The 27,179-nt window shown below is 41.4% G+C and overlaps 1 protein-coding gene across 2 annotated transcripts in view; it reads right to left on the bottom strand.

Moving 5' to 3' along the window:
* Window positions 1-23,097: 23,097 nt before the first annotated feature.
* EPM2A (EPM2A glucan phosphatase, laforin) overlaps window positions 23,098-27,179 on the bottom strand; it is a 138,512-nt gene continuing 134,430 nt past the window's right edge. Inside the window, exon 4 of one of the 2 annotated variants that reach the window (XM_030929362.1) lies at window positions 23,098-25,493. In XM_030929362.1, coding sequence (XP_030785222.1) covers window positions 25,216-25,493 — 278 coding nt within the window. In that variant the 3' untranslated portion in view covers window positions 23,098-25,215. The remainder of the gene's footprint in view (window positions 25,494-27,179) is intronic. The other variant, XM_030929363.1, reaches the window with a different exon arrangement.

Genomic DNA, 27,179 nt, shown 5'->3' with positions numbered 1-27,179 from the left:
GGTGATAGGGGCCGGATCTTCTCAAATTACAATCGCGCATGCGCCGTGGGTTTGTACTTTTCCCGGGCGCGGGATCGCACCTGCGCCCTGGGCTGCATATCTTCCTGGGCGGGAAAATGTTTGCGCGCGCGCGGGAAAGGTTGGCGCGCGCGGGAAAGGTTGGCGCGCGGGAACAGTTTTGGCGCGCGCGGGAGAAACTTAGGCGCGCGCGGGAGAAACTTAGGCGCGCGCGGGAGAAACTTTGGGCGCGCGCGGGAAGGGTTTATAAATAAAGAACCCGGGAATGCGCCCTCTTGTCTCCGCTTTGCGGAGATCAAGCAACAGAGGTCGGCTAATTCCGGGCCTCATGGCTCCGGACAGGTCCCCCTTTTTTATATATAATTATGGCTAGAAGATTGTCCCTCGGGAACTGCGCCTGTCTTAGGTTGGAGTAATGCATCTCATCACTGGTACCCGTCATGGGATTAGGCAGTAGCTTATGACGGCCCTCCTGTCTTAGGTTAGTGAGAGATGATACTCTCTTACCCGTCATTGGCTGTCCAGTTCAGCGCATAGGGAAGGTGGTCATAATGGGTGTGAGTATGAACCACCGCGATCTTCTTGTTCTAGGCGATGATAATGGACCTGTATAGGCTTCGCTTGGATAGCCTCGACTTGTTGCTTAATGAATGTCATGAGCTTATTGAAAACCAAAGGTCCTACAGAGAGTAAAAGCAATAGGCAAAGCAGGGGGCCCAGGAATGGCATAAGATAGGGAAGGAGTCCATGGAACCCAGTCCAAAACGGGTTATCGGTTATTTCCTTTCGTCGTTTTTCTAGGTCTTCTTGTAGACGCCTGATTTTGTCCCTGACGATCCCGGATTTGTTGGCATAAAAACAGCACTTCTCCTGTAAAGCCAAGCAGATGCCTCCCTGTTCTGCAGTTAGTAAATCTAGGCCTCTTCTATTTTGGAGCACTACTTCTGCCAGAGAATCTACCTGATCTTGTAAATCTTGTATAGTACTCGAAATGGCCTGCATATCTGAGATCAGTTGGCGAGACAATTTGGTGTATTGAGTAACAGAAACCCCTAGGCCTGTAGCCCCAGTTGCTACGGCAGTAGTTATGCCTAATCCTGCAAGTAAGGGGATAAATTGTATTGCCCTTTTGTTTCTTCCTAAAAAGTGATCTATAGCTGGGATAGGTACAGGTTCATCTCCAGGGATAATGTCTATGTCAGGTAAAAGTGTGGCTAAGACACAGCGTCCTGTCCAGTTAGTAGGTAAATAGGTATAAGCCCTATTATTGCCACATATAAAAACCGAGCTGTTTGGGGCACACAGCGATTGGAAAATATTTACTATGGTGGAACAATGATTGAATTGATTGAATCCTACATCGAGGTCGTAAGTGTTATTAAGGGGAGGGGAGTAGATGCAAGAGGAACTAGGAAATTCTAAAGGCTGTACTTTAAGGGGAGGAATTATGGTGCAAGGGGTATTGGATGTATAATTTAAGTTATTACTGGGTATGGCAAGAGGAACGGGATCTCCTGATTGCAGACACACCAGCAGTCATCAGCCAGACTAGAGTTGGAATTGTTAAGCAGGTTATGAGTAGCCGTGAGGAGGGCAAAGGTCTGGGCATCAATTTTCTCTTTCCCTCGGGCTTTGGGCAAGGCCAAGGGGTGGTAGTGAATTTCCGGGTACAGGGACCTTTGCAACTCTTCAAGTTTTTTGTATACCCTAATTTCTCGGACCTTGTCTTGTGGTCCTCCTCCGTCAGAGGTATGAAGAGGGGGGTGAATATTCCAGCAGACAGGCTGTCCTACAGTTCCAGTACAGCCAGCTGATATAAGGTTATTGGTACTTCCTACAACTGTAGGGACACTATTGGCCCCTATAGTAGGGGTTCTAGATCTTGTTAGGATAGCAGTATAGTATGTTTTACCGCCAGAGGTACATTCTAAATAAGTAGTGTAGCAGGAACTATGCATAGCAGTCTCAAATGTGTCACAAGGGCAGGTTGTGGTATCCCCTCCACTAAATATTCTTGGGGTTGACACACACCTCCACTTAAGAGAGTCACTAGACAGGTATGCTGTGTAAGCGGAGCAGGACACAGCTGAGATGTACGTATTTGGAAGGGAGGTCACATATCCCCCCAAACAATCACAGGGCTTACCGTATCGTTGTCGTATATATTTACGGGCCTCATGGGGATTACCAAAGCCGGCATATACCTGGAGTGCTTGGCAAATCAGCACCATGGTCCAGAGGGGCTTGTAGTTGAAGTTCATCTCTGCAATAGAGGAAAAGAGTACTCTCAGGGAGAAAATCACTCCCTGGATTGGTTATTATTAGGTACCTGTCTTACCAGTCGCTCTGGTAGCCATCTGGCTGCATCATGAGTTTGAGAAAAAACACAAACTGAGCCTCTTCCCCAGATTAACACTGGGTCTGGACCATGCCATGTGTTGTCTAAGGGGTCTTTCCATTTAACCGTGGCAAATTGTTTTTTGGACTCGGAATGCCAAAATCGATCGGCTGCTGATCTGTTCAGGTTGTCCAAATTTAAAAAATTTAAAATAAAAAGTGTGTGATTAAGGATATTTCTAGGGGTGCCCTTAGTAGGGTACCATTCTCCCTTTTTTATTTTGTCAATGGTGGTTTTTAAGGATAGGTGTGCTCTTTCAACTATTCCTTGTCCTTGAGGGTTATAGGGAATTCCAGTAATGTGTTTTATTTGTAATTTAAGACAAAAGTCTTGAAAGGCTTTGGATGTATAACCAGGACCATTGTCTGTTTTTAGTTGTTTAGGCTTTCCAACTATGGAAAAACAGTGTAGTAAATGAGCTATGACATGTTTGGTAGCTTCGCCTGTTTGTAGGGTGGCCAGTATAAATCCACTAAATGTATCTATACATACATGGATGTATTTTAAGTTACCGAATTCTGAATAATGAGTGACATCCATTTGCCAAATCATGTTGGGAACTAGTCCTCTTGGGTTAATTCCTAAGTGAGGGACTGGCAGGTATGTTATACAGGTCTGACATTGTTTAACTATTTGTCTTGCTTGTTCTCTAGTTATTTTAAACATCAGTCTCAAAGTTTGAGCATTAAGATGGTGTAAGGCATGAATAGCCTGTGCTTGGGCTAGGTTTGTATTTGTAGCTATGGCTACCGTCTTGGTTGCCATATCAGCCAGTTGATTGCCCTGGGATAGAGGTCCTGGTAATCCTGAATGAGCTCTAATATGTCCAAGAAAGAAAGGTGTTGATCTGTCATGTATTAATTGTTGGCATTGTAAAAATAACTTGGCTGTGTCTGAGACATGTTTGATTTGTGCTACGGTCTCAAGTAAAGATATTGAGTGAGCTAAATATGCACTGTCAGTATAAATATTAAGGGCCTGATTAGGGAAGGCTGACAGTACTGCGATTAGGGCCTGCAATTCTACTAGCTGAGCTGAAGTATGGCTGGTTTTGAATTTAACAGTGGTGTCTGCAAAGGTGTATGCAGCAGTTCCTGTGGATGACCCATCAGTGAATACTAATAAGGCATTGTCTAAAGGTGTTTTACTGGTAACATGAGGGAAGACAAAAGCATGCAGCTTACAAAATTGAATAAGCCTGTTTGGTGGATAATGGTTATCTAAGTTGCCAGCATAAGAGGCGCAAGCAATCGGCCACGTTTCAGTATTTTGCATCAACCAATGGATTTGTGGCTTAGAATAAGGTTGTATGATCATAGAGGGTTCAATTCCAAAATATTTTTTGCTATTGTCTCTCCCTAGAATAATTAAATCTGCTATGGCATCATAATAGGGGAGTAATACCTTTTTGGGAGATGAAGGCAAGTGGACCCACATAATAGGGTTATTTTGCCAGAATAAACCAGTAGGTGTTAGTGTTGTGTTAAATATTAAAAGGGTTAATGGCTGTGAATAGTCTATGTTAGTAACAAATTGCTCAGCAATGGCCGCCTCTACTTTATTAAGTGATAAAAGAGCTTCTTTTGATAACGACCTAAGGGACTTAGGGCTGGGGTCACCTCTCAGGGTGTCGAATAAGGGTTTTAAGTCTCCTGTGGTGAGTTTTAAGTAGGGCCGAAGCCAATTTATGTCTCCAAGGAGCTTTTGGAAATCATTGAGGGTTTGTAACTTATCTTTACGGATAACGGCCTTTTGATTTGTAATTTTAGGTCCATTTATTTGAAAACCTAAATATGTATAAGGGTCTTGTAGTTGTATTTTTTCTGGAGCTATTTGTAAACCCGCCGTGGTTAGTTCTTGCTTGAGTTGAGCAAAACACTGTAAAACTTGTTCTCCCATTTTTCCTGCTATAAGAATGTCATCCATATAGTGTATAATATACATTTGTTTCCATGTCTCTCTAACTGAGTGTATGGCCGTAGCCACATATTTTTGACACAAGGTGGGACTGTTGGCCATACCTTGAGGTAACACTTTCCATTGGTATCGTTTCATTGGTTCTTTGAAATTTACAGATGGTAAGCTAAAGGCGAATCGTTTTTGGTCAGTAGGATGAAGGGGAATTGTAAAAAAGCAATCTTTAAGGTCTATGATAATTTTAAAATATCCTTGAGGGATTGCTACCGGAGAGGGTAGCCCTGGCTGTAAGGCGCCCATAAGGACCATAGTAGCATTTACTGCTCTTAGATCTTGTAAGAGTCTCCAATTTCCAGATTTCTTTTTTATGATGAATATGGGGGTGTTCCAAGGAGAGTTGCTTTCTGTAATGTGTCCTGCCTCTAATTGTTCCCGCACTAACTGTTGGGCAGCGGCAAGCTTCTCATTGGTTAGTGGCCATTGATCAACCCAAACGGGTTCATCTGATTTCCAAGTGATTGGATCAGCAAATTTTTGGGGTGCAGGCATGTCAATGGCCACGGTTAAAAATTTCCAAGCCTCATTTTATCCAATTTTCCTATGGCTGGGATTGGCTGTAAAATGCCATCTTCTCTTTTTCCTAACCCTTTTCCAGGGTGGTAGCCCTGAGCCAACATTTGTGCAGTGACTATATCATTTGGGCTACCCATCATGACCCTCATTTGGGAGAGAAGATCTCTACCCCAAAGGTTAACAGGCAAATCAGGAATAACAAATGGCTTAATGAGACCGGAATTACTTTCTTGATCTCTCCAGGTGAGATATTTGGAACTTTGTCTAGGGTTATTACTTTGCCCGATTCCTCGTAAATTTGTTAAGGTCTCTGAAGTGGGCCAACTGGAGGGCCAATCTTGCTCTTTAATAATTGTTACATCGGCCCCTGTGTCTATCAGTCCTGTAAATAACTTTCCGTCTAGCCACAAGGTGAGAGAGGGTTTTTGATTAGTAATGGGCTGTACCCAGTAGATGTCTGAGGATCCGAATCCTCCCTTTCCCCTTAGGGGCGATTGGACTTTATTAACTGTTTTTAGCAATGGTAACAGGAGTAACTGCGCTATTCTATCCCCTTGAGGAATGATAATGATGTTGTCAATAGCCTTGGCCATGATTTTGATTTCTCCTATATAATCACTATCCACTATTCCTGGAAAGACCTGTAGGCCTTTCATGATGACGCTGCTTTTTCCCAGGATTAATCCAAACATGTTTGAGGGTAGGGGCCCATATATACCCGTACTTAGGGCCTGAGGTCCCATTTCAGGGGTTAATACTGTGTGGGAGGTGGAACAGAGGTCCAATCCTGCGCTTCCTGGGGTTGCTCTACTAAGCTGTGAAACGGATTGTTGTTGGTTGGTACAAAACTGACCGCCCCATAAGCTTGTTTCGGGGCCTGGGGCCGGCCCCTCAATCCGTTTCCCTGTTGAGGTGTTAGGGGATTTCCTTGATTGTCAATTTTAGATTTACATTCATTGGACCAATGTTTTCCTCTTTTACACCTAGGGCAGAGGCCTGGAGCTTTTGCCTCTAAGGTCTTAGCTAGCTCTCCCTTACAATCCCTAGCGAAGTGTCCCAATTTTCCACACTTGAAGCACCCCTTGCTATTCTTATTTTTACTGGCGAGGAAGTCTTTTACGGTTTGTCCACTAAAGGCAGCAGCCATAGCCAAACCCTGTTGATATGAGGGCCCTATGTCTGAACAGAGGCGGATGTAACCTGTTAAGTCTGTTTTCTTTCTATAAGGTCTGATTGCTGCCTGACAAGCCGGGTTAGCGTTTTCGTAAGCTAGCTGTTTTACATAATCCACCCCTGCCTCGGCATTTCCAAATATTCTGCTGGCTGTGGTTAAAAGTCTATGTACAAAGTCTGCAAAAGGCTCATCAGGTCCTTGTTTGACCCCCGTGAGCGAGGCTCCTGGATCCCCCTTAACAGGAAGTTTTCTCCAGGCTTTGGTAGCCGCTGCCTGGATTTGAGAAAACAGTCCAGGATCATACTGCATCTGAGCATCGGTTTCTGTGTAATTACCCGAGCCAGTTAGCATATCAAAATCCCAACCATTTCCGGCTTGTTGGTTTCTCTTGGCCGTATCTCTACAATTTTCATAAAATTCTGACTTCCAAATCAGATGGTCGCCTCCGGAAAGAACTGCTCTAACTAAGGTATTCCAATCTATGGGAGTGAGCCAATTTTCGGCCACAGATTCGACTATGGCCAGGGTGTACAGGGCAGTAGCTCCGTATTGCGAGACAGCAGTTTTTAGTTCTTTTATTACAGTAAATTCAAACCCATTGTGGTGTCTCCAGGCTCGACCCTGCGTATCTGTAGTTTCCGTTACTGGAAAAACATCTCGAGGAGAGGAATCCTCCCTATCCCTACTACCAAGCGACCTTCCTTTTGGGACATGCTGTCCGGGTCTCTGAGGGTGAGAGGGTTTCTCTATTCCTTTAGGGTATTGAACGCTCTCACTTCCTGTCCTTAATTTCTGCAATCTAGTGATTAAAGACTGATGTAGTTCTTCGAGCTTTATTTGCTCTTCAAGCTGTGCAATTTTTTCTCTAAGCTCCTCTTTTGGGTCTATTACTGCCATAACTGCAGGGGCAGAAGCCTTATTATAGGGAGGGGGATAAGTAAGAGTTTGTGGCCAGTCAGAATTATAATATTTTGCTGCCCCTTCCTCTAAATTATCCCAGTTTACTTCTGAACAGTTAAGGTTATTTTTACTTTTGCTTTCATTAGTTGTAGGTAAAACTGGGTATTTTTTGAACTTTTCCTTATTTGATGTTTCTATATTTGTCATTGAGGGGACCCCAGCCTCTTCCTCGTCACTTTGTAGAGATATAAGGTCTATTTCTTTATTAGGTATGGGTTTTTCGAGGTCGGTTTGGGAGCTGCCTCTTAATATTTCCTCAGTCTGAGTAACCACTGCCATTACCTCAGGATCTTTTTCTTTTTCCTTTTTATCTATTATATCTCTGATTAGATTCCAATAAGAAAAAGCTGTCACCGGAACCTTTTCTGGTCCAAAAGTACTATAGTAATCTTGAAAACAGTCTCCCACTCTACGCCACCTCTTTACGTCAATGGTCCCTTCTTGTGGAAACCAAGGGCAGGTTTCTTTTACAAAATCAAAAAACTTAAACAAATCATTACTTTTAACCTTTACTCCTCGTGTTTTTAAAGCCTCTTTTAATTGCCCTACATAAATTTGATGCTGGCTTAATTCTTGTCCCATAATCAGACACTATTACTCACCTCTGGTTCCAACGCGGCAGGCTCCCGCGACGTCCGGAGGAATTTCTTTCCACTTTCACTTTCGGCCGACTTTAGTGCCTTCTTCCTCACTTTTTCCCTCGTGTCCAGGTCCCTGTTCGGGCGCCAGGTGTCCCGACCTGCAGGACAGTCGAACGGGCCCTGGAAGGGGGAGTGGGAATGGAGGAGACAAGAAAACACAAGAAATGGAGACAAGACAAACAGCCTGATCAAGTCTCGTTTATTGAGTGTAGGGTCATGCCTTATATAGGCTGGCAGGGGAAGAGGTTGGGCCAGGGCGGTGATAGGGGCCGGATCTTCTCAAATTACAATCGCGCATGCGCCGTGGGTTTGTACTTTTCCCGGGCGCGGGATCGCACCTGCGCCCTGGGCTGCATATCTTCCTGGGCGGGAAAATGTTTGCGCGCGCGCGGGAAAGGTTGGCGCGCGCGGGAAAGGTTGGCGCGCGGGAACAGTTTTGGCGCGCGCGGGAGAAACTTAGGCGCGCGCGGGAGAAACTTAGGCGCGCGCGGGAGAAACTTTGGGCGCGCGCGGGAAGGGTTTATAAATAAAGAACCCGGGAATGCGCCCTCTTGTCTCCGCTTTGTGGAGATCAAGCAACAGAGGTCGGCTAATTCCGGGCCTCATGGCTCCGGACATGCAACGTTCACAGCATCTCCACTAGTTGTTAACATTGCAGGAAATCACTTTATTTGCTCATTCATAAAAAGCAACTTCTCATCTGTTCAAGTTTTATCATGATATTGCAGCAATCCAGTCACATCTTCAGGCCCCACTACTGATTCCAGTTCTCTTGCCATATCTAGCACATCTGCAGTTACTTCCTTTACTGAAATCTTGAATCTCTCAAAGTCATTCATGATGGTTGAAATCAACTTCTACCAAACTACTTTTCTCTCTACCCATAAATCATAAATGTTCTTAATGGAATATAGGATGAGGAATACTTTTAAGAAGATTTTCAATTTTCTTTGCCTAGATCCATGAAGAGGAATCACTATGGAAGTTACAGCTTTTTGAAATATATTGCTTAAATAGTAAGACTGTCAAAATTACTCGTTAATCCATGGGTTACAGAATGAATGTTATGTTGGCAGGCATAAAAACAACATGAATCTCCCTGGACATATTTATCAAAACCTTTGCGGGAGCAGGTACCTTGTCAATAAGCATTCATATTTGGAAAGAGATATTTTTTCTGAGCAGTAGGTCTCAATACTGGTTTTAATATATTCAGTAGACCATATTGTAAAGAGATGTACTGTCCTCCAGACATTGTTATTTATAGAGCACAGGCAGATGAGATTTAGCATAATTAAGCATAATTAAGCATAATTAAGGGCTTTAGTGTCTACATAATGGTTAATGAGCATCTGGCTTCAACTTAAAGTCACCAGCTACAGTAGCACCTGATGAGAGGCAAACTGTCCTTTAAAGATTTGAAGCCAGACATTGACATCTCCTCTTTAGCTATGAAAGTCTTAGATGGCATCTTCTTCTAATAGAAGGCTGTTTTGTTTACACTGAAAATCTGTTGTTCCATTTGTTTGTGTCCTCTTTTATTTCACTGAGCAGTGGTTTGTAGTTCTCCTTGAAGAGGTCCTTTACATCCCTTGTAAGCTGGATTCCTAGGTATTTTATTCTCTTTGAAGCAATTGTGAATGGAAGTTCATTCCTGATTTGGCTCTCTGCTTGTCTGTTACTGGTGTATAAGAATGCTTGTGATTTTTGCACATTAATTTTGTATCCTGAGACTTTGCTGAAGTTGCTTATCAGCTTAAGGAGATTTTGGGCTGAGACGATGGGGTTTTCTAAATATACAATCATGTCATCTGCAAACAGGGACAATTTGACTTCTTCTTTTCCTAACTGAATACCCTTGATTTCTTTCTCTTGCCTGATTGCCCTAGCCAGAACTTCCAACACTATGTTGAATAGGAGTGGTGAGAGAGGGCATCCCTGTCTTGTGCCAGTTTTCAAAGGGAATTTTTCCAGTTTTTGCCCATTCAGTATGATATTAGCTGTGGGTTTGTCATAAATAGCTCTTATTATTTTGAGGTACGTTCCATCAGTACCGAATTTATTGAGCGTTTTTAGCATGAAGGGCTGTTGAATTTTGTCAAAAGCCTTTTCTGCATCTATTGAGACAATCATGTGGTTCTTGTCTTTGGTTCTGTTTATATGCTGGATTACGTTTATTGATTTGCGAATGTTGAACCAGCCTTGCATCCCAGGGATGAAGCCCACTTGATCATGGTGGATAAGCTTTTTGATGTGCTGCTGAATCCGGTTTGCCAGTATTTTATTGAGAATTTTTGCATCAATGTTCATCAGGGATATTGGTCTAAAATTCTCTTTTTTTGATGTGTCTCTGCCAGGCTTTGGTATCAGGATGATGTTGGCCTCATAAAATGAGTTAGGGAGGATTCCCTCTTTTTCTATTGATTGGAATAGTTTCAGAAGGAATGGTACCAGCTCCTCCTTGTACCTCTGGTAGAATTCAGCTGTGAATCCATCTGGTCATGCTCATGGATAGGAAGAATCAATATCGTGAAAATGGCCATACTCCCCAAGGTTATTTATAGATTCAATGCCATCCCCATCAAGCTACCAATGAGTTTCTTCACAGAATTGGAAAAAACTGCTTTAAAGTTCATATGGAACCAAAAAAGGGCCCGCATTGCCAAGACAATCCTAAGTCAAAAGGACAAAGCTGGAGGCGTCACGCTACCTGACTTCAAACTATACTACAAGGCTACAGTCACCAAAACAGCATGGTACTGGTACCAAAACAGAGATATAGATCAATGGAACAGAACAGAGTCCTCAGAAATAATACCACACATCTACAGCCATCTGATCTTTGACAAACCTGAGAGAAACAAGAAATGGGGAAAGGATTCCCTAGTTAATAAATGGTGCTGGGAAAATTGGCTAGCCATAAGTAGAAAGCTGAAACTGGATCCTTTCCTTACCCCTTATACGAAGATTAATTCAAGATGGATTAGAGACTTAAATGTTAGACCTAATACCATAAAAACCCTAGAAGAAAATCTAGGTAGTACCATTCAGGACATAGGCATGGGCAAGGACTTCATGTCTAAAACACCAAAAGCAACGGCAGCAAAAGCAAAAATTGACAAATGGGATCTAATTAAACTAAAGAGCTTTTGCACAGCAAAAGAAACTACCATCAGAGTGAACAGGCAACCTACAGAATGGGAGAAAATTTTTGCAACCTACTCATCTGACAAAGGGCTAATATCCAGAATCTGCAAAGAACTCAAACAAATATACGAGAAAAAAACAAACAACCCCATCAAAAAGTGGGGAAAGGATATGAACAGACATTTCTCAAAAGAAGATATTCATACAGCCAACAGACACATGAAAAAATGCTCATCATCACTCGCCATCAGAGAAATGCAAATCAAAACCACAATGAGATACCATCTCACACCAGTTAGAATGGCAATCATTAAGAAGTCAGGAAACAACAGGTGTTGGAGAGGATGTGGAGAAATAGGAACACTTTTACACTGTTGGTGGGATTGTAAACTAGTTCAACCATTATGGAAAACAGTGTGGCAATTCCTCAAGGATCTAGAACTAGATGTACCATATGACCCAGCCATCCCACTACTGGGTATATACCCAAAGGATTATAAATTATTCTACTACAAAGACACATGTACACGTATGTTTATTGCGGCACTATTCACAATAGCAAAGACTTGGAATCAACCCAAATGTCCATCTGTGACAGACTGGATTAAGAAAATGTGGCACATATACACCATGGAATACTATGCAGCCATAAAAAAGGATGAGTTTGCGTCCTTTGTAGGGACATGGATGCAGCTGGAAACCATCATTCTTAGCAAACTATCACAAGAAGAGAAAACCAAACACCGCATGTTCTCACTCATAGGTGGGAACTGAACAATGAGATCACTTGGACTCGGGAAGGGGAACATCACGCACTGGGGCCTATCATGGGGAGGGGGGAGGGGGGAGGAGGGAGGGCTTGCATTGGGGAGTTATACAAGATATAAATGATGAATTGATGGGTGCTGACGAGTTGATGGGTGCAGCACACCAACATGGCATAAGTATACATATGTAACAAACCTGCACGTTATGCACATGTACCCTAGAACTTAAAGTATAATAAAAAAAAAAAAAAAAAAAGAAAGAAAAGAAAATCTGTTGTTTAGTGTACCTGCCTTCACCAATGATCTTAGCTAGGTCTTCTGGATAACTTGCTGCAGCTGCTATATCATCACTTGCTGCTTCACCTTGTACTTTTATTTTATGGAGACAACTTATTTTTTTAAACCTCATCAACCAACCTCTGCTAGCTTCAAACTTCTTCTCCAATCTCCTTGCCTTTCTCAGCCATCGTAAAATTGAAGAGAATTAGGGCTTAGCTCTGGATTAGGCTTTGGCTTAAGAGAAAGTGTTGTGGTTGGTTTGATCCATCTAGACCACTAAAACTTTCTCTATATCAGTAATAAGACTGTTTTGCTTTCTTACTATATTTGTGTATTTGCTGGAGTAGCACTTTTAATTTCCTTCAAGAACTTTTCCTTTGCACTCACAACTTGGCTGTTTGGCACAAAAGGCCGAGTTTTCAGCCGACCTCTGCTTTCAAAATGTCTTCCTCACTACGCTTAACCATTTATAGTTTTTGATTTAAAGTAAGAGACATGCAACTCTTCATTTCACTTGAGCACTTCAGATGGTATTCCAGAGTTATTAACTGGCTTAATTTCAAGATTGTTGTGTCTTAAGGAATAGGGAAGCCTAAGGAGAGGGAGAGAGATGAGGGAATTACAAGTCAGTGGGGCAGTCACAACTGCACAACATCTATCAATTAAGTTTGCTGTCTTATATGGGCGCAGTTCATGGCACCCCAAAGCAATTACAATACCAACATCAAACATCACAGATCACAAATCACCATAGTAGATAGAATAATCATGAAATTTGAAATATTGTGAGAACTGCAAAAGTGTAGAGCCACAAAGTGAGTACATGCTGTTAGAAAAATGTCTCCAATGGATTTATTGAGGCACCCACAAACCTTTAATTTATAGAAAAACACAGTATCTGTGAAGCACAATAAAGGGAAGCACAGTCAAACAGGGCATCCCTGTGTGCTTAGTGCACACAGCAAGCAATGTCTTTCATAGGGCTATAGTTTTTTATGGCCATCGGTATTAGCCCATGACGGCAAGCCAAAACAGGTTTGAATACATGCAGTCTTCAGCAAGCATGATATGGTTTGGCTGTGTCCCTACACAAATCTCATCTTGAATTCCCACATGTTGTAGGAGGAATCCGGTGGGAGGTAACTGAATCATGGGGGCAGATGTTTCCCGTGCTGTTCTCATGATAGTGAATAAGTCTCACAAGATCTGATGGTTTTAAAAAGGGGAATTTCCCTATATAAACCCACTTCTCTTGTCTGCTGTCATGTGAGACATGCCCTTCACCTTCTACCATGATTGTGAGGCCTTCCTAGACACACGGAACTGTAAGTCCATTAAAACCCTTTTTTTTTTCCTGTATAAATTACTCAGTCTCAGGCATGTCTTTATTAACAGCGTGAAAACAGACTAATACAGTAAATTGGTACCAGTAGAGTGGGGCGCTGCTGTAAATACCCAAAAGTGAGGAAGCAACTTTGGAACTGGGTAACAGGCAGGGGTTGGAAAAGTTTGGAGGGCTCAGAAGAAGACAGGAAAATGTGGGAAGTTTGGAACTTCTTAGAGACTTGTTGAATGGCTTTGACCAAAATGCTGATAGTGATATGGACAATGAAATCCAAGCTGAGGTGGGCTCACATGGAGATGAGGAATTGTTGGGATCTGGAGTAAAGGTGACTCTTGCTATGTTTAGCAAAGAGATTGGTGGCATTTTGCCCTTCCCCTAGAGATCTGTGGAACTTTGAACTTGACAGAGATGATTTAGGGTATCTGGCGGAAGAAATTTCTAAGAAGCAAAGCATTCAACATGTGATTTGGGTGCTGTGAAAGGCATTCAGTTTTAAAAGGGAACAGAGCATAAAAGTTTGGAAAATTTGCAGTCTGACAAAGCAATAGAAAAGAAAATCCCATTTTCTAAGGAGAAATTTAGGCCAGCTGCAGAAATTTGCATAAGTAATGAGGAACCAAATGTGAATCCCAAAGACAATGGCGAAAATGTCTCCAGGGCATGTCAGAGGTCTTCACTGCAGCCCCTCCCATCATAGGTCTAGAGACCTAGGATGAAAAAGTGGTTTCATGGGCCAGGCCCAGGATCCCCATGCTGTGTGCAGCCTAGAAACATGGTACCCTGCATCCCAGCTGTTCCAGCCGTGGCTGAAAGGGGCCAACATAGAGGTCAGGCCATGGCTTCAGAGGGAGCAAGCCTCAAGCCTTGGAAGCTTCCATGTGGTGTTGAGCCTGCCAGTGCACAGAAGTCAAGAATAGGGGTTTGGAAACCTCCGCCTAGATTTAAGAAGATGCATGGAAATGCTTGGATACCCAGGTGGAGGTGTGCTGCAGGGGCAGGGCTCTCATGAAGAACTTCTGCTAGGGCAGCGAGGAAGGGAAATGTGGGGGTCAGAGCCCCTACACAGAGTCCCTAATTGGGCACCACCTAGTGGAGTTGTGAGAAGAGGGCTACCATCCTCCAGACCCCAGAATGGTAGATCCACTGACAGCTTGCACTGTGTGCCTGGAAAAACTACAGGCACTCAGTGCCAGCCCATACAAGCAGCCAGGATGGGGTCCCTGCAAAGCCATAGCAGTGGACCTGCCCAAGGTCATGGGAACCCAACTCTTGCATTAGTGTGACCTGGACATGATACATGGAGTCAAAGGAGATCATTTTGGAACTTTTAAGATTTGACTGTCTCACTGGATATCGAACTTGCATGGGGCCTGTAGCCCCTTTGATTTGGCCAATGTCTCCTATTTGGAATGACTGTATTTACCCAATGCCTGTACCCCCATTGCATCTAGGAAGTAACTAACTTGCTTTTGATTTTACAGGCTCATAGGTGGAAGGAGCTTGCCTGGTGTCAGATGAGACTTTGGACTGTGGACTTTTGACTTAATGCTGAAATGAGTTGAGACTCTGGGGGACTGTTGGGAGGGCATGATTGATTTTGAAATGTAAGGACGTGAGATTTGAGAGGGGTCAGAAGTGGAATGATATGGTTTGGTTGTGTCCCTACCCAAATCTCATCTTGAATTGCCACATGTTGTGGAAGGAACCCAATAGGAGGTAACTGAATCATGGGGGCAGGCCTTTCCTGTGCTGTTCTCATGATAGTGAATAAGTCCCACAAGATCTGATGGTTTTAAAAAGGGGAGTTTCCCTGCACAAGTTTTCTTCTTCTCTTGTCTGCTACCATGTGAGATGTGCCTTTCACTTTCCAGCATGATTGTGAGGCCTTCCCAGCCACATGGAACTGTAAGTCCATTAAATCCCTTCTTCCTGTGTAAATAACTGAGTCTCAGTTATGTATTTATCAGCAGCATGAAAACAGACTATTACAAAGAGAATAGGCTAAAACCACAATATTCTATAGGATTTACTCTGCCTTAATATAACTAAACACTAGTATTATATAAAAAGAAAAATCATTATTAAAATGCTTAAAACAAAATAAGGCACAAAATGAAGATATTGATAGTACCTTCATTGAATAAATTACCCCATTTATTAACTTATGTGAAGCAATAAAGTTCTCATTTAATATTTTCTTTACATTTCTCTTAGATTGAAATATACATTAGATCTGGCCTGGTGCTGTGGCTCATGCTTGTAATGCCAACACTTTGGGAGGCTTAGGCAGGAGTGTCACTTAATTCCAGGAGTTTGAGACCAGCCTTGGTGACATAGTGAGACCCCCATCTTTAGAACAAACTTTAAAAAATTAGCCTAGTATGATGGCAAACACCTGTAGTCCCAGACACTTGGGAAGCTGAGGTGGGAGGCTCACTTGAGCTCAGGAAGGTCGAGGCTGCAATGAGCTATTATTGCACCACTGTACTCCAGCCTGGGTGACAAAGCAAGATCCTGCCTCAAAAAAAAATTTTTTTAATTAAAAACATAATAAAATATACATTAGATCTGAACACAGAATCCAAAGAGTACTTAATTGTCATAGAATGTGCCAAAGCCTGTTTGCCAAGCACTGTTTACAGTTCCTACCTAATGATGTTATAGCTCATGTTATAGTACAGCACGTTAAGAGGGGTTCTATGAAAATGCCTGGAAGAAGCACCCTTGAGGACTCATGAAGATGCCTCAGAGAGGGTGTCTTCAAAGACCCAAAGGATGAGTTGATGCTCGCCAGATATAGATAGGAGGGAAGAGGATTCCAGGCAGAGGAAAAAAATATGTGCAAAACCCTAAGGGTACAAAAGATGATTGAACCTTTAAGCAATTCACTGTGGCTAACAAGCACTTTTGGGAGATGATTATAAGAATGACAACAGAGATTGGAGAGAAGGACACAGTACAAATCATAAAGACCCTCATATGTCTGATATGGTTTGGCTGTGTCCCCACTCAAATCTTATCTTGAATTGTAGTTCCCATAATCCCCACGTGTCATGGGAGAAACCCAGTGGGAGGTAATTTAGTCATGGCAGCAGTCATCCTCATGTTGTTCTCATGATAGTGAGTGAGTTCTCCTGAGATCTGATGGTTTGATATGAGGCTTTTCCCCCTTTTGCTCAGCACCTTTCCTTCCTGCTGCTATGTAAGGAAGGACGTGTTTGCTTCTCCTTCTGCAGTGATCATAAGTTTCCTTAGGCCTCCCAGGTCTTGCTAAACTGTGAGTCAATTAAACCTCTTTCCTTTATAAATTACCCAGTCTCAGGTATGTTTTTATTAGCAGCATGAGAACAGATGAATACAATGTCACATTAAGTATTTTTTTTATTTTTTTCTGAGAACAACGAGGAGACATTGAGGAATATTGAGCAAAAAAGAGACAGTAGTATATTTGAACTAGAAAGGTCTCTCAGGCAGCAGTGTCAAGAATGATCTTGAAAAGGGTAAGGATTACAAGAGGAAGGTAAGCCAGGATGCTTTAACAATCCAGGTCAGAGCGGACAGAAGGGGAGTAGTTAGGAAGCACTATCCAAATAATTTGTTGAATGGTTAGGAGGGTGGTAAATGCAGGAGAGATGGCAAAGATGGCATTCAAGTTTATAATGAGAAATTAGGGGGAAGGTGTTGCCAGTGTCTGCTCAACAGAGAAAGTATGGGAGGGCTGGCAAAATAAAGAAAATTTCAGCTTGGGAAATACTGAGTTTGGGAGATATTCTGAAAGATGTTTTGAAAAAAGCGGATATATAAGCCTTGTACTCAGAAAAAAGCAGTGGAATGGGGATTGAGATTTGGATGTTATCACTATAGACAATTATTGAGAAAATTCTGGTTTAAACTGGCAAACACACTACTCCTCCTGACATCTGAATGGAAATTACAATATAAAATCTGAAGACAGAAATTCACCTGCAACAATGAAGAGGCAGTTAAGAAGGATTACTAGCAGATAAGATAGCTCAGCATGATAGAATGATTTTGGAAGTGAGCTGATGGATGAACTAGAAAGCAAAGGAAGACGTGACTCAGAATACCTTATGAGGGTATGCAGTACTGCAGAAGACCTGGGCACTCATAAGCTCACTGGAACCTTGAGAGTAACTGGGCTTAAATTCTCAATAGTAATGGAATCTAGGACAGATAAGAAAGCTAGAAATGGTGTGGAGTGGTAATCATATGTCTGTCTGGCAATGAAGATTATGTCCCCATCAACATTCTTTTTGGCCTTCCTCACAATTAAAAAAAATTTAAGAACACAAGAAGAAAAAGAGGAAGTATATTTAAAACAACTCATAATTATAGTTGTAATCACATCAACATGAAGGAAGTAAAAATACCAGTGTACATAAGTCAGTGTTAAAGTTCTTTGTTGTAAGGAGGAAGCCATAATTATCAAAAATAAAAGCAAGAAGAGACACATAGAAAAGGCAAAAACATTTTTGAAATAAAAAAATGAACAAACGAGCAAATGAGTAAACAGGTCCAAATATTATCAGAAATCACAATATATATTCATGGCTTAAGTCCCTGAAAAATGTGAGGTGCTTAGCAGTAATTGGCATCATTTAAACATCAGTCTATAAAGAATGAGGGATACTCACCTTGTTTATCCACTATGGGTGTAAAATCTCTGAAATTGTTTAGACCAGTGGTCCCCAACCTTTTTGGAACCAGGGACCAGTTTTGTGGAAGACAATTTTTCCATGGACAGGGAGGGGAGGGGAGTATGGTTTTGGGATGACACTGTTCCACCTCAGATCATTAGATAGATTCTCATAAGGAGTGTGCAACTAGATCCCTTGCATGTGCAGTTCACATAGGGTTCACACTCCGCTGACAATCTGATGCCGCTGCTGATCTGACAGGAGGCAGAGCTCAGGCAGTAAAGCTCACTGATCTGCCACTCACTTCCTGCTGTGTGGCCCGGTTCCTAACAGGCCATGGACCGCTACTGTGGGCTGTTAGGAAACTGAGCCACAGGGGTTGGAGACCACTGGTTTAGACCTTATTTCCATCTTTAGATTCGTCATTTAATATTAAGAAGGCAACAATAAGGATTTCTATCAAATAAAAATATATAATTCCACTTTTAACCGTTTATATACAGCAAACAGTAAATTCTATTCAGTGAATTCTGAGTTTTCTCTCACTAGGAATTGATAAAGTCTTGATAAGTATGGTAACGACAATGACCTGTTCTGTTCAAGGTCCAGCTCTCCATTCTTTCACTGTCTAGTTTCTGCTAATTTTCTCCTTTATAATCCACGCCATTCTGGTGCCATACTAGTTCATTTAATAGTAATTGCACATTGTTCAGTTTTTAAATAACAGCATTTTTTTCAGCCTTATTGAGGTATAACTCAAACAAAAATTGTATTATTTAGGGTGTAAAATTATACATACATTGTGAAAAGATTACCACAATCAAGCTAATTAACATATCCATTACCTCACATAACTCACTTTTTTATGGTGAGGACACTTGTGATTTACTGTGTTCTTAATAAATTTCAAGTATATAATACATTATTATTAATTGCCATCATGTTGTAATTAATTAGGTCGCCAGGACTTATTCTTAAAGGTTTGTACCATTTGACCAACATCTCCTCTTTCCTCCAACTTATCAGCCCCTGGTAACTACTATTTTATTCACTGTTACATGAATTTGGCCTTTTTTTTTTTTTTTTTTTTTTTTTTTTTTTTTTAAGATTCCACATATAAATGAGATTATGAAGTATTTGTCTTTCTGTGCCTGGCTTATTTTACTTAGCATAATGTCCTCAAGTTTTAACTCTGTTGATGCAAATGATGAGATTTCCTTCTGTTTAAGGCTGAATGATATTCCACTGTTTATATATCCACCACATCTTCTTTATTTATTCATCTGTCACTGGACACTGAGTTTCCATACTTGGCTATTGAAAATAATGTTGCAATGAACATGGAAGTGCAGAAATTTCTTCAAGATACTGATTGTATTTACTTTGGATATATACCCAGAAGTGAGACTCTGAATTAAAAGGAAGTTCTAGGTTTAATTTTTTTACAAAACTCCGTATTGTTTCCCATTATGGCTGTAATGATTTACATTCTCACCAAGAGTGTGCAAGGATTCCCTTTTCTCCACACACCCTTGCCAACATTTACTATGTCTTGCCTTTTTTTTTTTTTTTTTTTTAATAATAGCCATCCTAACAGGTGTGAGGTTGATACCTCATTGTGGTTTTAATTAGCATTTCCCTAGTGATTAATGATGCTGAGCACCTTTTCATATACCTCTTAGCCATTTGTATGTCTTCTTTGGAGAAACATCTTTTCAGGTCCTGTGTTCATTTTTAGATTGAGTTATTTGTTCTTTTGCTTGTGAGGTGTTTGGGTTCCTTATACATTTGGATATTAATTCCTTATCAGACATATTACGGTTTGCAAATATTCCATTGTGTAGGTTATCTTTTCATTTTTTTCTTCTGTTACTTTGCAGAAATCTTTTATTTCGATGCACTTACACTTGCTTATTTTTGCTTTTGTTGCCTGTGCTTTTAGTGTCAAATCTAAAAAAAATCATAGCTGAGACCAATGTCAACAAGTTTTTCCACTGTGTTTAGTTCTAGGAGTTCTACTGTTTCAGGTCTCATGATTAAGTCTTAACCTATTTTGGACTGATTTTTGAGGACAGCAATCATTTTCATTTTTGTATTATTAAAATAATATTGGTATAATGCCTGATATAATAACAGTACAGGAATTCATCCTTTTATTTGAAAGGCTCCAATTTTCTGTCTGTCTCTGACTACTCTTTCAATAGTTCTCTTTTATAAGCTAAACCTGTAAATGGGAAACTCAACCCGATCTGGTCCCTTTTTTCACATTTCCAGTCCCCTCCAATCTGCCTAGTTTATTTCGCTCCCTTAGTCCTTCAGGTAGTTGTTTTCTGTAGTGTTGTCCGTTGATTTTGCTTCCCGCAAATTCAAACGCTGAAGTCATAACCTCCATTACTTCAGAATGTGACCTTATTCAGAAATCAGGTGATCACAGATGTAATTAGTTGAGACCACATTAGAGTCAGGTGGGCCAAATTCAATGTCGCTGCCATCCTTGTAGAAATGGGAAATTTAGACACAGACTCCCATACAGGGTGGACACCATGTTAAGATGAAGGCAGAGAATAAGGTGATGCTTCTACAAACCAAGAAACGTCAAAAGTTGCTGGCAAACCACCAGAAGCTAGAACAGCGGCATGGAGCAGATTCTCCCTCGCAGCCCTCAGGAGGAACCGGTGCTGCTCACCCTTTCATCTCCAACTTCTATACTCCAGAACAATGCCAGGAACAAATTTCTGGAACAAATTTCTGTTGCTTAATCCTCCTAGTCTGTGATACATTATTATGGCTGCCCTAGCAAACAGATGTAATGTGAACAGAGATTATAATAGGTGGTTCATTAAGAGCTTACTCCACCAAATCAGAAGCAAAACTACCTTCACTTGCCTCAGAATAAGTTCACCTTCTCTCTATCCTTTAGTTTCCTTATCTGTAAAATAGGGATAATATCCCCTAGCATCTTTGGAATAAGGTAGGCTGATATATGTGAAGCACTTAGACAATACCTATATCATTGTATGCTCTCGATGGTTATTAGCTATTCTAGTCCTTCACTCATTTAAACTATGTCAAGCTCTGTTATAGGCATCACCAAACAAAACAGATAAAAATTTCTGCCTTTATAATGCAGTGAAGCCTACATTGCAGTGACAGCATACAGAAAAAAATAAGTAATTTATGTAAATACGTAATATGTAGGCCATTAATAAGTTCTATGAAGAAAAACAAAGCAGAGACTGTAGATTGGGAAGGCTGAGATTGGATCAGGCCATTTTTTATAGGGAGGCATCATTGAAGGAGGGAGAAGGGTGAGCCATGTGCATACCTGGAGTAGCAGCATTCCAGGTAAAGAGAATAGCAGGAGCATGTGCCCTGAGGCCAGAGCCTTCCTGGAGTAGTCAAAGAACAGCAAGAGGGCCAGTATGGCTAGAGCAGAGTGAGAGAGGTGGAAGGCAGTAAGTAGGAGATGTGGTCAAGAGGTAACAGGTGACCAGATTGTATAGGACCTCAAAGGGCTTTGACTTTTACCCTGAGTCACGTAAGAAGTCATTGGAGCTTTCAAACACAGGAGTGATATGACATGAGTTACATTTTTATCGAAGTACCCAGACCACTATGTGAGAGTAGGTTTGATAGAGGAAGGGGCTGGGAGGGAAGGCCAGAAACAGGGAGACCAGGTAGAGACCATTTCTGAAATCTAGTCTTGGGATCACATTGGCTCTGATCAAGGTTGTTCAGTAAAGGAGGAAAAACACAGATGTTACAGATGCTTTAACAGAATTTCTGGATGATTTGAATGTGACATTTGAAATAAAGAGAGGAGTCATGGATGACGCTGAGGTTTGGATCCTGAACAGCTGCAAGTGTATTTCCATTAATGGCATCAGGCAAGACTTTCAGAAAAACGATTCAGAGAAGGAAAGAACAGAGCTGTTGTTACAGTTGCTCTTCCTCTTATTATTGTCATTATTGCTATAATTAAGGTAGCATCATCAATCCTTTCCCCTTTATTCTCAGTCTCATCTTCTGTCAATTTTCTTCTTTTTCTAGCAGGTACTCAGCGACGGCACACCTATGCCATGATTTGCTCAGCAAGTTACATCTAGCTGCTCCCTTTTCCTACTGTGATCTAGCCCCACAGACAAATAAGCGGACACTTAACACATCTCCTTCCTGGGCACATAACCTTGAATCTCCCTCTCTGCTTCTATAGTCACGCCTTCTTGCTCTCACCCCCACAGAAAACACTTGCCTTTTCTTCTTTTGGAAAGAGACACTGTTCTTTACTTTTTCTCATTTTAACCATTTTTCTTCCTCTTACTCCAATTTTTATCAATCCTTGCACCACTTCTTACCCACTAACAATACTGTCTGCTCTCATTCTCATTAATTATCCTATGATGTCTCAATATCACAATAAATCTCTGAACCTTTCTTCCTGACTTTTCCTTCACCTTTGGTCCTAGTTACAACTCTTTGCAATAGGAAAAAGTCATTTGATGTCTCTGGGTCTGTTTGCTCCTCTGTAAAATAAAGGCATTACATGAGATTATTTCTAAAGATACTTTCAGCTTTAACTTCTGATCCAACTGATTCTGCGTTTAGCTCTTCTGTGATTTTTCATGTGTGGCAAGTTCCATTTCATTTCCTATTTCCTAACTCACTTTCAGATCTCTCCTTTCATTACTTTCTTATCATTTCCAAAGTCTTAACCACATTTTTCTTCATTATTTCTTACACCAAGTCAAGTGGTTTTTACCACACCTTAATGATGGTCAAAAGAGAGTGTTTTGTGTTGTATTTTAGATTTTTTCCTAATGCTGTCAAGCAGAATGATAGAGGGATAATGTTTCAAGTCTGAAAGAAAACAACCTCATTTGGACATTCCTTCACCATGAATGAAATCTTATGATTACCTTTGTGAAATCTGTGATTGAAAAGTTTTGTTAAACACCAGTGACAAGCAGCTACTGGCATAATATCTGCTTTGATTTTCTCAGACACACTCTAAGTTTTCATGCTCACTTCTCTGTGGTCCCTCACCTCTGACTTCCTTTGTCATGTAACAGCCAATTTTGATCAGTTAATTGAAAGAGGAAGGGTGACAAGAAAAAATAAAGAATTTAGCTCAGTGGATTGCCCCCTTTACAAATAAGGAAACACAATTTGTCCTAGATTTCAGACTAAGCTGATAACATTTTAAAAATCCTGTACAGAAAGGTCTTTTTAAACGTTTTTATTTACCAAAAGTTTTGGGTGATTTTGAAATACATTAGACATCCCATTCATTGAGGAAAAGATGATTTATTCCAAAACATTCTTTAATAGTCCTAAAATGATTTTGTCTATCAGAGCAGAAGGAACAAAGGGAAAAATTCACCTGAGAAAAGATCTTTGTATCATGGACATTACGAAGCTAGATTAGACATTAAAGAAATTCACACACACACATAGTTTAAAATTTCATTTTTAAGATTAAATTTTCACGACACACTATCACTGTAAATGAGTTACTTGAATACCAATTATTACCTCTAGTTATTTTTAGCAAGGGAGCTGGACTTCACTTTACTTAATGCTAGCTTATAAATTTAACTTCGTAAAATTATATGAGAAATGCGTCCTGGCCAGCTGCCTCTGCCCAAAGCAAATGTCATCTCCCCTAAGTGCCACAGTTATATCTCCCTGTCCTCTGAGCTCCACTGAAACTTACCTTGTATCCTTCTTGTCCCCTGCACCTTCTAAATAAGAGTCTCTTGCATCTATCAATATGTGTTTGTGGAAGAAAGGAAGGTGCAGAAAAATAAATGCACATCATAGTTTAATTAGGAAAGTAAGGGCTTTGAATCAAATCTAGCTTTATATCTCACTGCATCTATTTATTCATTGTGGGACAACAGACAGTTGATTTAACCCCTCTGAGCCTTAGTTTCCCCATCTTTATCATGGAGATAATAAGACCTTCTTCATTGGATATTGTGAAGATTAAACTGGATATGATTATAAATCACCTTGCACTTAGAGGCTCTCAATTGAAAAAAACACGTCTCTTTTTTTTTATTCTAGCATATCATTCATGGTCCAATCCTGCATTGAAGTTGTTGAATGCAGGTCTGTTTCTAGGCAGCACACTTTTGAAGGCAACGTTGTTCATCTCTGTATTTTCTGTAGAACCTAGGGTGATGAGCTGCATAGTCTGGAGGCACAGGAACTGCATATTATACTAAATTGAGGGCTGAGCCAGGATGGCCAAGGCTGTGAAGCAATTATCCATGGATTTGGTCGTTTGGGCTCTTTCAGTAGTATAGGTCCTCTCATGAACTTCCACTCTGGTCTTAAAACAGCCCATCATGTTTTTAAATTAGCTTGCACAAAATACAACTACTTTCCCAGATTCTTTGGCAACTGATCAGAACACTATTCCGTGTCTCGCTATGGAAACTCCTGCAGGCATATTGACCATACCCTGAGAAAGACAAAACTGAATGCACTACTATGTGGTGCTGGGAAAATAAGTTGTGTTGAAAACAGCACTGAGTCAAATAGACTATTAACTCTAGCTTGCCCTTGACTGGTCATGAGACCTTGGGCTAGCTACCTATGCTCATTAAGCATCAATTTAACTTCTTGATATCACAACTATAAAAAACAAGGGTATTTTTTGCTTTGTTTGGCAGTTTTGAGGGAAACAACAACAACAACAACAACAACAAATGAGAGATAATTCTACTTTGGTTGTTACACAGGGTTGTTGGGTAGAGAAGGAAGGTGATGTTTTGGAACAGACTTTAACAACTGTGAGGCAGGATAAAAATCAAGTCCTGAAAGCCATCATTTTTTGACCACAGTGAGCTCTTCTTTCGTAACGGTTCAGGCTTCTAACCTTATTTCCTCCTTTGACAACTGACCAGCTCACGCACACACACTAGTGATGAAATCCACATAGCTCCATATCTTTTCCTCTGCATGGCCAAGAGTTTCAGTGCAACAGGAAAGTGCTGTCATGGATCCATCGTGCAACACATGCAGTGCTGTAAAGCAAAGGCCTCATCTGCCCGCAGGCAGCAGGAACTGCAAGCATTACCCTTCTGTCTGATGTACAGCCTAACTGCTTCGTGCCTCTTCTCAAGTGTGAGTCACAGCTTTCTTGTAGAGTATTTCAAAAATACAGCCCCAAAACAAAGCATAATCGAAAGTCATCCCAGATGAAAGTGGTTGGCTTGGGGGAAGTCACACAGTCCTTTCAGTTTAGGTAGAATCCTTGTTTCTAGGTCATTTTACCAACATCACCCCAGGCTCCTTAGGGAAATCAGGAGGGGGCAGAAGCAGGCTGACCAGCTACAGACTACACACAGAAGAACGAACCTTCCCAAATTTCTGGAAAAAATCTTCTTGTGCACGGGCCAAAGCCTCTTCATCAATGTAGACAGCTGGCCTCTTGGCCATGAGGAAATACTGCACTTTCCTCAGATTCCAGCCCATCACATACTGGAGCCAGCCGCAGACAGCCACGGTGGAGCGGCCCACCCCAGCATTGCAGTGCACATACACGATGTGTCCCTTCTCCAGCAGCGCATGCAGCAGGCACACTGCCTGGGGCAGCATCTGCACTCGACCTGCGGTGGGGAAAGCACAGCACACATGTGAATAACTAAACCACCAGATACCGCCACTGAGATCTCCTCCACAGACTGAAATCACAGGGCTTCACAGGGCCAGGCAGGGATAAGAGACTTTGCTTTCTTCCTGCATTGTGAAGGAAAAGGTGAGACCATTTTACAACCTCATAATAGTAAAGTGGAAAGAGTATTCCAGAGGGAGAGGCCCTCTCTAATCCTTCCCTGGGTATTGCTGCTCCTTTGGGTGACTTCGCCATCCATGCAAATATCCCTCCAAAGAAAAGTGACCTATCACCTGTCATCAGAATGCACTTTCATATCAAAAGTTTGCAGAGATTGGTCAGAATTTTAGAGGATTTAAAAAGAAAAAAAAAAGTTGTCAGGTCTGGCCATCTGAATTACAGTGAATCCAAAAGTATCTTCCAGCTAAATGTAAAACACAGAAGTGGCCCATAATAGTTAAAGGAATCAATCTGTTCATTCAACATATGCTCATTTTCATTTGTTTGATGGAATGGCTAACATTATTCGATACAGATGGGATAACCAATTGTTCATGTATTCCCTCAAGATACGATGAATGCTAAAACTGATTTAATTTCTATGTTTTCAGGAAATTATATAATTACATAATTTGGGGTTTATAGCTATTACCATTTCAAGGTTACCATTTTGATTATTAGATTATTCAAATGTCTTCTCATCATGCCAGGAGAGGACATGCTATGCCCTGCTGAGGCCTGGTAGACTCTGCTCTACTCTCTCATCCCATGGGACAGAGAGGCGTACCACAGTCACTTCTTTGAGCTCCTGGATGCCTGAAATTTCTCCTGCTCACAGGTTCTCAGTACAGAGATATTTTGTAAGTTGTTTTTTTTTTTTTTTTTTTCAGAGGGTGGTCAATGTAAATTATTTCAAAGGGAAAGGAAGAGGGAAATGAGAGTGTCCTGGGTTACAGCTCCATGCTCGTGACTTGGCACTCTCTATCTACAGGAACACAGTGGCCCCAAAGGATACTCCGATGGTCACATACAAGAGCTCTGTGTGGCCTTCACATTGCCATCCTTATTGGATGACCAAAGAGATGGGAACAACCGTCCCTCAAAAGATTTCACCTGGGGATCTGCCGTGAGGCCTAGAATTCTTCCATGACAGCAACTCCCCTAAGTTTATATTTCCCTTTTTAGATGTCCTTTGGTGAAATACAAGTGCCCCTGAAGGAGCCAACACAACACACTGAGACGAGGCATCAGCACCTGAGAAGGACAGAGTTTACCAAGGACCACAATGTGGCTTGAAGGCCTTTCACTGGCCATTCCATCCAGCCAGGCATCTACCTCAGCTTCAGGCTCATCAAGATCTGAGAAGGGGCAGAGTTCACATGGAAACCAGGATAATATTCTTATCTTGTTGCTGGAGCTCGGTTAACCCTCTAGTGAAGAGATCTAACACTGCACGCTCCACAGCAGTTTAGAATGTACCTGGAATGCCTTCAGGCAGGAAGGACACGGGTTCGGTTTCTTGAGCTCCATTCCTCTCTCGCCTGTTGCCATACATTGTTGTTCCCTGCCTGGTCCCCAAAGACATTTGTATTAGAGAGTTACCAGCTTCTATGTATATCTGGTTCCTCACAGTCCAAACTGAACCATGAACTTTAGCTCATCTAAACCTCCACACCTGATT

Source organism: Rhinopithecus roxellana, chromosome 4, assembly GCF_007565055.1.
Source record: "Rhinopithecus roxellana isolate Shanxi Qingling chromosome 4, ASM756505v1, whole genome shotgun sequence".
Classification (NCBI taxonomy): Eukaryota; Metazoa; Chordata; class Mammalia; order Primates; family Cercopithecidae; genus Rhinopithecus; species Rhinopithecus roxellana.
The sequence above is the reverse complement of the archived record's forward strand: the minus strand, read 5'-3'. Positions and strand labels throughout refer to the sequence as shown.